Raw genomic sequence first — 13845 nt, forward strand, 5'->3', positions numbered from 1 at the left:
GAAAACAATTAGAGCTGGTAGAAAATTTTCCGAGGAATGTTTTTAGGTAGGAAAATGCTCATTTGAAAAAATCAAAACATTCCACAGAAATGTATTGATGTATTCAACCTTTTGACAAAAAATTATCTAAGTGATTCCTTTCAATATGGCATGGTCAAAATATTTTGTTTCAATAAAGTCAAAATGCTTTGTTTGATAAAGTCAAAACATTTCAACTATATTATTTTGACTTTGATGTTTAATATAATAGTTGAAGTATTTCAACTGTTATGTCAAGTCAAATCAAATCATAATGTAATGCATGACATCTCTTAATATCATCATTAATAATCATTATTATTATGTTCTAATTTGAAATTTTAAAAAAATCAACATTTCAGAATTCCCACAGAATGGGAATTCTGGGCTCTAACCAGCTCTAAAACCAATAAAAGAGACAGGCAGCATATGCCCAGGAACCATCTCATTCCTCTCTGGACTTCACTTCCCAAACATCAGCACAAGGTGTGCTAGGAAAATGGGAAATATCCAGGCTCAGAATCGCCTGCATCCTTATAACGCAGGTCAAAGATGTGATGGAACACACAGTATGCATCCACAACTACAGATCAGTGTCACTTTGCTTCATCACCATCTCCCCATCTATCTTTGGCCTGGCTACACTACAAACTTCGGTTGATGCAACTTACCTTGGCATACAGCTGCCAAAGTTTGAATACTGCTCATGCAGGTGCATATTTGGCTCCTTGTGTCGGCACTGTGCATAGTCACCAGGAGTGCTTGTGTTGATGCTCTGTGTGGTGCACAACAGGTAGGTATCCCAATGTGAACCCTGCATCATCCAGCATACTGTCTTTTGGGAAAATTTGGCAATGCATGCTGGGGCAGAAACAAATCACCCCGGGATCACTGGGAGCAAGGGGTCTAGATCCCATCATGCAACTTGCTCTATCCCCTACTGCCATCCATCTCCAATAATTTTCACTCCTTTTTTAAAATTCCACAAACCTGCACAACCCTCCTCACTGTCCATGTTTTGTGACAGAAGCATGGAGCCCGCATATCTCTGCCCTGTTGTCATGAATGTTGCTGACATGGAATGAAAATCCTCCAATATTTGCAGAGCCTCAGGAAGAATCACAGAGCAGGGGAAATAACAATTTCATGGAGGACAGATTGCTGTGGGACATAGCGAAAAATAATTCAAGGTGGTTGGTGGCGTTCATGGGACAGCTGCATATGATGGAGTGCCACTCTGGGCTCAATAAACAAACACTGACTAGTGGGATTGCATCACAATGCAGGTTTGGGATGACACGCAGTGGCTGCAGAACTTTTGGATGCAAAAGCCACATTCTTGGAGCTTGCCGCAGCCCTCCAGCACATGGGCACCAGAATGACAGCTGCACCGATAGTAGAGAAGTAGGTGGCGATCGCTCTGTGGAAGTTTGCAATGCCAGATTGCTACCAGTCAGTGGGAAATAATTTTGCAGTTGGAAAATCCACAGTGGCAGCTATTGTCATGCAAGCGTGCAGGGCCATTAATTGTCCCCTGCTATGCAGGACTGCGCCCCTCAGCAATGTGCAAGATACAGTGGATGAATTTGCAGCAATGGGGTTCCCAAACTGTGGTAGGATGATAGATGGCATGCATGTCCCTATTTTGGCACCAGACCATTTTGCCACAGAATACATCAAGAGACAGGGCTACTTTTCTAAGGTTATACAAACCTTAGTGGATCACCGGGTATCCTTCTATGTTGGCTGGTCAGGGAAGGTGCATGATGCTCTCATCTTTAAGAACACAAGACTGTTCAGAAGGCTACACGCAGGCACTTTCTTTCCCAACTGGCACATTACCACTGGCAAGTTGAAATGCCAATAATGATCCTTTGGAACCCAGCCTACTCCTTCCTCCACTGGCTCCTGATGCCATAGGCCAGCCACCTTGATAGTACCAAGAAAGATTCAACTACCAGCTCAGCAGGAGCAGATTGACAGTTGACTGTGCTTTTGGTAGATTGAACAGATTCCGGCATTGTTTACTTACAAGATTGGATCAGTGAGAAAAATATCCCAATGGTTATAGCTGCCTGCTGCGTCCTGCATAATATCTATGAGGCAAAGGGCGAAAAGTTGCCGACAGAGTGGAGGTGGAGCAGCTGTCTGCAGACTTTGAACAGCCAGACTCAAAGGCTATCAGAAGAGCTCAATGTGGAGCTATGCAGCTGAGGGAGGCTTTGAAAGAGCACTTTAACAGTCAGCCAAAGTAATGTGATGTGGTAAACTGGGCTTCACTTGGCCCTGAAGTTTTGGGGGCAATTAGGAATTGTGTGGTGCTTGGTATACATCTATGAATATGAAACTGGTAATGCACCTGTTAATTTTGCAGCGCTTGCTATACATTCATGATTATTACACTGTGTTTGTTACTGATCCTACGAGTTCTGTCATCCTGTACAATAAGTAGTAGTGGGTGCATCCATAGCGCTATGCCTTCTGTAGCATGTGTTTGTAAAGTATTACAGATGAATTATTTACCAAAAAATAGATTTTTGATGGCATACTGAAGGAATAGAAATGGACACCATGTAGAGTCAAGCCCAGGAGTTTATTACGCACAGCGCTAGCGGAGTGTCACTTTGCTTATTAGGCTCAGAGACACTACCCAACAATTAATTACAATAGATTATATAGGGTGCCATGTGTGGAGAGAAGCGACGGGGAGGGAGTTCCCAAGCCCCTGGATAGGTTCTAGCAGCAAGACAAGATAAGCACAATAAATCAATGGTGGAAAAGATTACATAATGGCTCCACCCATGTCTCAAAAAACATATTGTTAACACAGAGGTAATTACCCTTAAACTATTTCTGTTAAAATATATAGGTTAAATCCTAATTTTGAGGTCCAGGGGAATGAGGTAGCAGCTCTCCCGGTTTACCAAAATGGAAAATTCCTGGAGATTTAAAGCAAAAAAGCAGTAATTAGTATTAACAATAACAGTTGTTTAGAGTTTTACCCTTGCATTTTTGTGAACTGGAATTGGCATGAGGGGAGGGTGACTCACGTCAATCATGTTAGGCCTCTCCCTGAACTCTGTTCTGGCATCTGTACCAGAGAGTTAACTTTGAGGCCCTTCTCAGCACTTCGTGGGTCTATAACTCACGATAAGGACACCCAATTACAACTCACCATCTGGAGTCATGCTGACTCCACTCATCAACTTGAAACACACAAGGTTGTCTGTCTACCCCAGCTTTCTCTTAGCCATGTATTGTTCTTTGTTAGCTAGCCCTCATGCCCCAGGTGGACTCTGGGCCTATATGAAAAGTTCTTAACAGAAACTGTAGTTAAGATTTTACATCCACATTAAATGGATTATGGCCATTCACATACCAGAACCAGCGCAAAAAAGCAATGTGCGGTTAAAAAGACATCCAATAAAAACTTCTGAAATAAATTAACAGAATGGAACGTAACAAGGGGAAAGAATGTTCATATCCTTTTCAGTCCACTTCTGCCAAACATACATCAGCCATGGCTCTCGCAGATCAAGCTATATGAAGCTGTGGTTGTGCTAACTGCCCCCATCGTGAAGTGTTAGGGGTAGGGGTGTGGCTCCTGATGCCACGTGGAATGTTGGGTGAGGGGTGTAATGAGGTGCTAAAATGGAGTTCTTCACTGACTGCAAAGGGAGACGAGCCCATGATTGTTGAACCTCTAGGTCAAGAGGAGAGTGCAGCATCTGTGTTTGCTGCTGGAGAAGCTCCATTATGTCCTGGTGCATCTCCCTCTCCAATTCCTGGGTCTTTCTCCTGTCCACTCTTTCTCTCTCCATACTGTCTGCAATATTCATCCTCCAGGCCCTCTATCTGATGCAGCACTGGCTTGAAGGATCTCCCTGAAGTTGTCATCCCAAGTCCTCTTTTCTCTCCTCCTTATCTTGATCCAGCATTCCGGGGGCATGGAGGGGGGACCGCTCAAGGCTGCATTGACAACAGCTTCACATAAAATACACAGAGGTGCCATTGTCAGTGTAGTCGCAATGGAAAATGAAATTTCAGTTTCAGAACTCCCGTCTCTTGCTACCCTAAAGTTTTAAATGAGAAATGGTTGTTGACACTTCAGTCTTGAAGCACCTGTGCACAGCACTACTCTGCAGCCCTAGCCATGGTGAGTATGGCCCATGGCAGGGTGGAATGAGGAGGGAATAGTTTGGTTGCATGAAACAATACAATTTTGACCCCTATTTCCATGAGTCTGAGTGCAGGGTAGTGCCACGGAGCACTCATCCTATTTTCCACAGACAGTGGTGATTTTAGTTGGTATCTCATTCTTGTGGGTAACAAAGGCACAGAGATCAATCACAGCTGCTGCTGCTGGCATCCTAATGCCACCTGAACCCATATGCCACTAGCCTGTTTACTGCAATGCTGCCTGCTGAAGTCATCGCGGACTGGCATGGGAAAGTATCCTACCATGGAGGAAGAAATAAGGCTGCCATCCCCAGAAACCTTCGGGAGAGGATGGTGGAGTACCTCCATGGAAGTTTCATTAAGACCTCTCAGGAGAATTCAAGGGACATCCGTATGTATATAAATAAACTGCTTCATTTAGCCCCTCTGCCTAAGCCTATAGGGGAATGAAAAGCAGATTATGGTGCTACCTATTTTAGTTGTACCGCTACCTCTTCTACTATAAGTAAATTAAAGAAGAGTCACTACCTGTGTCCTGCTATGTTGGGATCAGGCACCATCTGTACATTTAAACATTGTAATGGAAAACACATTCACACACTTACCCACAGTTTCTTCCCTTGCATCGAGCTCACTTGTACTCAGCTGCCAGGACAGAGTAGACTGTGGCAGAGTCTCAGACAGATCCCAACTCACAGCATAGCTGGCCTCTCCCCGTCACACATGCCCCATTCTCTTCCTGTTCACTGCAGAGGTCTTTCTCTCAGATTCTCAAGTTATACAGAGTGCTCTGTGGGGTGCTGGTGGGGTGTCTGCCAAGTATGGCATTCAGCTCATTGTAAAGCAGGAAGTCTATGACTCAGCACCAGATAATCTGTTGGCCTCTCTGGCCTTCTGGTATGCCTGGTGCAGTTCCTTTTCTTCTACGTGGCACTACTGTTGGTCCCTGTTGTACCCCTTCTCCTGCATCCCCTGTGCACTGTGCTCATAGATGTCCATGTTTCTACAACTGCTCTGTAGATGTGCCTGGACAGCCTTTTCTCCCCACAGCCCCAAGAATCCAATACCTTCTGTCTACTTTAGGTAGGAGTGCATTTGGAGCATATAGCTGGCATAGATTCCTAAGGCCAGAAGGGATCATTGTGATCATTGTGACCTCCTGCATAACACAGACCATAGAACTTCCCCAGAATAATTCACAGAGCCATGATTTAAAAATTGGCAGTGATGGAGAATCCACCACGACCCTTGGTAAATTGTTCCAATGGCTAATTACTCTCACCATTAAATGTACACTTTTCCAGTCTGAATTCAGTCCAGTCTAGCTTCTACTTTCAGCCATTGGATCATGTTATATCCATCTCTGCTAGATTGAAGGCCCCATTATTAAATATTTGTTCTCCATGTAGGTACTGTAATCAAGACCCACCTTAACAATCTCTTTGTTAAGCTAAATAGATTGAACTCCTTGCATCTATCACTATATGGGATGTTTTCTAATCCTTTAGTCATTCTCATGCCTCTTCTCTGAACCCTCTCCAATTTATCAACATCCTTCTTGAACTGTGGTCAGCAGAACTGGACATGGTATTCCAGCAGCAGTCACACCAGTGCCAAATGCAGAGGTAAAATAACCTCTATTCCTACTCGAGACTCCCCTGTTTATGCATCCAAGGATTGCATAAGCTTTTTTGGTCACAGCATCATACTGGGAGCTCCTGTTCAGCTGATTATCGACCACTACCCCTAACTCTTTTTCAGACTTATGGCCGCCCAAGACGGAGTCCCCCATCCTATAAGTGTGACCTACAGTCTTTGTTCCTAGATATATACATTTACATTTAGCCATATTAAAGCACATCTTGTGTGCATACATTTGCATGCATACATTTTACCAAGCAATCCAGATCACTCTGAATCAGTAACCTGTTCTCTTTGTTATTTAGCATTCCCCGAATTTTTGTGTCAACTGCAAACTTTACTGGTGATGATTTTCTTTCTTTCTAGGTCTTTGATAAAAATGTTAAATAGTGTAGGGCCAAGAATTGATCCCTGCGGGACCCCACTCAAAACAGACCCATTCCCTATTTACTGTTACATTTTGAGACCTATCAGTTAACCAGTTTTTAATCTATTTAATGTGTGCCATGTTAATGTTATATTCTAATTTTGTAATCAAAATGTTGTGTGATAGAAAGTGAAATGTGTTACTGAAGTCTGTGAATATTATGTCAACACTGTTACCTTTATCAACCAAATTTGTAATCTCAACCAAAAAAATATCAAGTTAGTTTAACAGGATGTATTTTACATAAATCCATATTGATTTGCACTAATTACATTACCCTCCTTTAAGTTCTTTATTAATCGAGTCCCATATCAATCGCTCCATTATCTTGCCTGGAATCAATGTGAGGCTGACAAACCTATAATTACTCAGGTCATCCAGTTTACCTTTTAAAAAACTGCATAACATTAGCTTTCATACAGTCTTCTGGAACTTCTCCAGAGCTCCAAGACGTGTTGAAAATCAAGGTAGTCGGTTGGGTGGTTGCACACAACAAGAGAGAGCTATTAGGTGTGCTCACTAAGCTGGGCAATCAGGAAAGGGCATTTCAAAAATACGCAGGGTTTTTAGAGGGGGGGTGGCTCCCAGTCTCTGTGAACCATGGAGTTCACAATTGAGACCAGAGCAGTCAGTGTCGGGCATTGTGGGACAGTTGCTGGAGGACTGGTACAGTCCACGTAGGTCATGCAGTGTCTACACTAGCATTGTGTTGACCACAGTAGGTCAACAATGGCTCTGCATCTTATGGGAAGGTGGTGTCACTGCATCGCCGTAACGAGGCGCCTACCTTGGCTGGAGACAAATTTGAATGTAGAAACGTGCACAGCTAGGTCGATGCAAGGCAGTTTACCTCAGCCTAATTTTGTTGTGTAGACCAAGCCAAACAAAGCATACCCACACATCATTCTCTGGTTGTTGTTATAGTAGTACCTTGGAGCTGCAGTCATGGACCAAGGGCCCATTGTGATTAGCACTGTATAAACAGAACAAAATGACAGCCCTTGCCCCAAGGAACTTACAGTTCTGGCATGACTGGGCCAAATAGTTAAATCGCCATGTGTCAACCTCATAATCAGAGTATGGCTTCCTCAGCCGGGCCAGCCAATGGTCCCTAAGTATCACAGCTGACGCAAAAATAATATTGACGTCCCTGCTAAGTGGCGAGAATAGAATCCCTTCCTATACAGGCTCAAATTCCTTAATTATCTGCAAAATGAACTTTCCCAAGCCAGCCTGAATTTATATCCAGGAAGCACCCTTTCTGATTCACCACAGTCTGCATAAACACAGAGTAGTAGGACAGGACTAAATGTGTGGCCTGAACAGGATGGGGCGGGGGAGGCAGGAAGGGACAGTGTCAGGGGACGAAGTATTGGAAAGGCATCACCATAAGTATATGTGATATTTTATAATCATTTTCTCTGAGTGCCCATATCTGCATGCAAATGCATGTGACATTATGGGTCTTATCTTCTCTTATTGTCCTGGCTTGCCATCCCCACCTCTGGTTTCTAAAATGAAGTGCCCTTTTCTATTAAATAGCATCAATCATAATGAGATTACCACCTAAAGACTCACTCTTCATGTGTGCAGAAAACATTTACACTTCTATTGTGTGAGAGATCAAAGCAGCAGGGGTTGCAGTTTGTTCCCTAGATCAAAGCTTCGGGGCTTCATAACATTATCATAAGCACAAGCAGCCCCAACAACGTCAAGAGAGCTGTCAGTTTTAGAAAGAGGACTCTGATGAGAACCTGCTCTTAAGCGATGGCCAAACCTCCAAAAGCCCCCCAGGAGTTATTTGGATAATTATCCAAAAGCATGGATGCTTATCCACAAGTCTTGGGTCTTCAGGTCAGGCCAGAAATCTTCCAAGAAGAGACTTTTCTTGTAAAGATTTCCATTTCATCTGAGGTTGGAAGTGCCATGGGAAGAATCCTCTTCACAGGATGCTGACTTTTCTGTACCCCTACAGAACCTGAAAGTGCAGGGAGCAAGGGCAATTCACACCATCACCAAAAGGAAAAACAGTCTTTGAACCTCAAAATTGCTTTTGTTTATCTCCCATTTTGGTTGATGTTTCAGGTCAGTTCTTATTTTATGTAGGGATGGGCCTGAATCAAAATCCCTGGATCTAACTGTCTCCAAACTTTGAATCTGGATCTGGCTCAGCTGACCCCACCTGTATAAAGGGGCCAAACCAAAACCCAGGGTGCAAACACTTCAAACTTACAGGAAGGTTAGATATGGATCCTACTTTTGCCACTCAGGCCCATCATGACTTTACCTGAACCAATTGGCAATTTCTAGTCAATATGATTCAGGACAAAATTCTCTTCCCCAATCCACTCTATGGATGCACTATTTATTCTGCGCACACAATACCATGCGCAAGCACAACAGTGCTGGACTCCTTAGAAGATAGAAAGACTTGCTATTGATATTAGTGGGAGTTGCGTGGGATGAGTGCAATATTTAGTAGCTGCCTCCAATCCTGGGGAGAGAGCTGCAGTGCAGGCTGATGAGAATTTTATCCTAGGGGATTATATTTCTTGGAAAGTTGCTATTTTTAGGCAAGTGCTATTTGCATTAATAATACCTAATGATCCAAGTCTGAAGTACTGGCAGGGTGGCCTTCTGTCCTGGGTTCCAGGAGAGCAACTGAGATTTGCTGAACTGTCTGTATTTCCATCCCAGAGCTCAATCTGCATCATGCTGGTGGAAGCAAGGCTTTCTTAGCGATAGGACTGGCTGGGAAGCTGTGACAAATCCATGTGCTATGGAGCAGATAGCCATAATTTAGTCTATAAATTACACACACACTTGGGGAGCCAGGATTAGAATCCTTGTCCCTCAACTCCAAAAGCACTGCCCTCTTTCATGTAAGCTAAAAGAGGGCTGGTACTAGCAGTAGATACTATGGCCTCTCTGTGGACCCAGCCACCAGAGGATTGTCCTGGCTTGCTCACTCCTGGGTACCCAGGAAGCCAGTACATTACAGAACTCGCTATAATGGTGCCCTATTATCCCTCTCTTGTGGCTGTTTTCTAAATTCACTGCTTGTCTTTTCTCTTTGCCCATTGACCCCAGGATATGCCAATAGTGGTGGTAGGAGAGTTCTGGTGCTGGCTTTTAGTACCTGAGCCAGTACATTAGTTTTTGTGCAACACCTAAGTGCTTTTAAAGGTGGACACGTATTCAATGAAGTAGAGTAATCCTTTATTTTGCTCTTCACTAACCCCTTCCATCTGCAGATCTCAAAGCACTTTACAAATATTAATGATGCCCCCTCTGAGGTGGGTCATTATAATTATCTCCATTTTACAGACATGAAAACTGAGGCACAGGGAAGGAACTAGCTGGGAGCAGAACCCGCTCATCTGATTCCACTCCCAATGCATTTAACAAATACAGGGCAATTGTTTGTGAAGTATAATATAAGAATAATGTAGGGACCAATTCAGGACACACTTAGGTCCCCACATCTTTTCTCATGATTATGTCTTAGTGAGGGGCCTGCTCTTTGTTCAGTGATCAGGATTGGTTGGCTAGTTATTCCTTAGTTGGAAACATGGCAAATCAGGATTAGAGCCAAAAGAATGGGCTGTCAACCTGCCTGGAATGTTTTTCTTAAAGAGTTGTAGAGCGTGGCTAATATGAAGAATGCTGAAAGTGAGGGATTCGGCTCTTTGGCAGAGAACAGAAGTACGGAACATTTAGAGCCGCAGCAAGCCTAGCAGTATAGCTTTCAGGGCCATAGAAAGATATTTGTTCATTTCATGACTCATCTCATGCGCTGGGTCCAGTGGAGTGGAAATGGTTTGTCTCACTGCACATGGCAGAGAGAGATACTGCTGGAGCAGAAAAATACAAGCAGGGTGTTTTAAAAAAAAATCTCCCTTGTGGGGTCCTTTTTCCCACCAGTTAAATTACTTAAGTGAACCCCACAGCCCTTCATAGCAAGTTCCCATTTACAAATACTTATTAATATGTGTTGCCAGACATATTATAATATCCTTAAATCCCTGCATGAACATGTCAGGAAAGAGATTGTGCATCTGTTTTGACATAACTGGTATCTGTGGGTCTCCACCCACCAAAAGGCCTCTGTTTGTCCAGCCAACCCCAAAATAAATTCATTGCTTCTCTGCACCTGAAAGATTGGGAAATGAACATGTGTTTCTTTTCTGCAGACCCTCCCACTATCACTGAATCGAAGAGCAATGAAGCTGCCACGGGACGGCAAGCCTTACTCAAGTGTGAGGCATCGGCAGTGCCCACGCCTGATTTTGAGTGGTACAGAGATGACACCAGGTAAACATATTGTCTATCTTCTTCCTTATTCTACCTCCTTCAAATGCTTAGTAGATTCCCCACTAAGCCCCCTAATGCCACACGAAAAATCCTCCACAAGCTATATAAGCTCAAGATCCTCTTTTATCTCATTCCTTCATACAAGCTAAGCAGGGCAAGGCAGGCCTAGGCAGGACTTGAGTAAAACCCTGCTTGTAAACTGGGTGTGCTGAAAGAAGTGCTGTGGGTGATTCAGTAGATGGTGCTCTTGCCTTTGCGTCAATTCTGCACCAGCATGCTGGTGTGGGATTAAGGCACCACAGGTGCCATCTTTCTGATAATCTACTGACCATCTATGTGCATTAAAGATCTCATGACCTTTGCACAAGAGTAGATTGTATTAGTTCTGGTGCTGTGGCCAAATTCCAGCCAAGGTCATTAGGACTTGGCTCCCTGAACTCTGAGGGAAGAGGTTGTTTATATGTAACATTCTCTGCACCAGTATGACTGCCTTCTTAGCGCATGTGCAACATGCCTCTGGTGGCATGTGACCAGGATTCATCACCGAATTTGGTCCATTGGTTGGATCTAGCTTTCCCGGCCCTGAGCCACTGCAGCTGCCTGTCAGCATGGGAAAGGGAAAATAAATAACAGCCAGGGGAATGACACCCAAATATTCCCTCTGCCTTGGGCTCACCCTTTACACCTGAGCATTTGTTAAAAGGGGAGTTTTACTGTGCTGGGTTTCAACTCAACCACTTAGCACATGCTAAAGTATAGCTTGCCTTGTCTACACTGGCATTTTAGAACATGCCAGCTAACATTCTAAAAAAACCCTTTTATCTCAGTCCAATAAACTCCTGCTTGAAATTGGCTTTGATCATTGGCAACGCCCCTCCCCTTTATCACAGGGAAGCACATAATAAATGCAGTGTTTGCACCCAAGGATGTCAGCTGGGTGTAGCAGCTTTTCTTTTCACTCATTCTTTTCCCTGCTGTTATTCTACCTTCACCATCATTTTAATCGTCATCTCTTTTCTTTCTGTCTTTCTCCCTTCCTCCACTACTTTCATTCTTTCTTTCATGCTCTCATTGCGCACTCCTCCAACCCATTTCTTCTTTCCCTTCTCTCTTATCTTGCTGCCTTTCACCACCCGTATCTACTACCTACCTACCTACCTATCTTCAATGTGTCTTTCTCCCCTGCTCTTGCCATCCCTCCTTCCTTCTGATGGGAACTGAGCTACTTGTTGTTAGTGCACTACACATCTCTTCTCTTTGCTTCTCAGGATAAACAGTGCCAATGGCCTGGAGATCAAGAGCATGGGGAGCCAGTCCCTCCTGATGGTGGCCAATGTCACTGAAGAACACTATGGCAACTACACCTGCGTGGCTGCCAACAAGCTGGGAGTCACAAATGCCAGCCTATACCTTTACAGTAAGTATTGAAGTGAGGGGGAGGACTCGAGGTGGCTCTCACAAAGGTCAGCCTGTACCTTTACACTACAGTAAGTGTGCTTTAGAAGAGGGGCCCTGAATTCACGTAATTGGAAAACATTAGCCTGCCAAACTTCAACAGCAATCCAAGGAGCCATTAGGTAATGAACACTTCCATGTTTGTAGTCACAGCCGAACACAAGCACACGTGAGTAAATGGTTATATTCAAGCCCCCCTTGATCCTTTGAGTAATTTCTTTGCTGCAATCTGGTAAAACAAGAATATATATTTTTAAGCAGGGAACAGAGTGACAGCCCCTTTAAGAGAGAGATGGAATATTCGGGCCTGAAAGTTCCATGGAGGCTGAAAAATGTCAAACATTGAAAGAGATGGAGAGAAGTAACCAGTGAGCCTGGGGAGGGGAGAGCCAGAGAAAAAAGAAGAAATGGGTCTGAAAATAGAAGGAAGTGATGCAAGATAAGCAAGAGTGACTATATGAGAAACAGAGACCAGGATTATTTAAAGAGACATGCTACATTTTGCAAGAACCACGGGTGGGGAAATGAAGGTCTTACACTGATAGTGGGATGATTAGAATATAGGGAAATATAGAGCAGGTTAAAGGAAATATGAAATCAAGCTCCCGGGTTTTGATCCGGTTGTCTTTGAAGTTGATGAAGGTATTGCCATAGACCTCAACAGCCACAAGCTTGGGTCCCAAAACTAGAGGGGCTCAGACCCAAACCCCACAAGCCCTTGAGGGCTTATAGAATCCAAACTTTACAGCTGGTCCCCACCTGGTCTATAATAGACCAAGCCTGAATCTGAATTCAATACTCCACCCCATCCAAACTTTGGAGTATTTGAAATCTAGTTCTTGATACAAATACTGCACCTTGGGTAATAAATAAATGATCCCTTCCTTTCTCTGGAAATACAGGATTGTATTAGAGTATATAGAGTTGTGATCTCTCTAGGCAGGGTGGGAGGTAAGATTTATAAGGGAGTCTCACTTCGAGTGATAGGTTTGTTTATGCTTTCTGGAGCCAGACTGATCAAAAGATAAGGGAAATAGTTTTTTAAATGAAAAAAAATGATGTAGCAGGGATAGGAGAACCCGCTGGCATTTTTGTATTCACGAGACCTCGGATTTTTTATATTTTAATTTGAAGTTTTGCAAAACTAAGGTGCATTACATGGAACACTTCATGTAAGCCACTGGTTCCAATGGTAATAAGAGATTAGCATGTCTTTGACTAAATGGAAACTTGTGGCACACAAACAAGGTAAGTTTCTCCTCCAAAAGTCTTTTTTGCCCTACTCTTGGGGGACTGCCAGGGGATTCAAATAAAAATCTCAGGGCTGTAGCCTGGAACATGAACCGCAAATGCTACATGTTTTGTTCTCAGTACTATTACTACTAAAAATGCCAAAAGTAGAACCCATGATTTGGGGTTAAATTCTAAATTTGACAAAATAAGTTTTCCCCTCTCTCATGGCTGCCCTTCTGCAGATGAACTGTAATGCTTAATAGAAACAAAATCTAAGATCAGAACTCATATAGAAAAATAGAAACACTTTGCATGCCTATCACATCTTGCTTCTGAGGATCTCAAAGCATTTACAGACAGTGAATATTTTAACCTCACAAGCTGCTGGGAGATAGATGAGCAGTATTAGCACCTGAAGGAAAACTGAGGGACAAAGAGGGGAAGGGGCTTACCAAAGGTCACATAATCACAGGCAGAGCTGGGAATAGATCCCAGAAGTCCCAGTTCTCAGAGCCCAGTCAGATAGCTGCATTCCCTGAATAAGCTTGTTAGTGATGTCATCTACCATATCAGGGAAA

The 13845-nt window shown here is 43.5% G+C and overlaps 1 protein-coding gene across 3 annotated transcripts in view; it reads left to right on the forward strand.

Annotated features, from left to right (window-relative positions):
* The window catches only part of LSAMP (limbic system associated membrane protein), a 1336346-nt gene that overhangs the window by 1286687 nt on the left and 35814 nt on the right, over positions 1-13845 (forward strand). For all 3 annotated transcript variants that reach the window (XM_034789028.1, XM_034789018.1, XM_034789038.1), the window contains 2 exons: positions 10459-10579; positions 11848-11996. In XM_034789028.1, the coding sequence (XP_034644919.1) occupies positions 10459-10579; positions 11848-11996 (270 nt within the window). The remainder of the gene's footprint in view (positions 1-10458; positions 10580-11847; positions 11997-13845) is intronic.

Source organism: Trachemys scripta, chromosome 1 (assembly GCF_013100865.1).
Source record: "Trachemys scripta elegans isolate TJP31775 chromosome 1, CAS_Tse_1.0, whole genome shotgun sequence".
Classification (NCBI taxonomy): Eukaryota; Metazoa; Chordata; order Testudines; family Emydidae; genus Trachemys; species Trachemys scripta.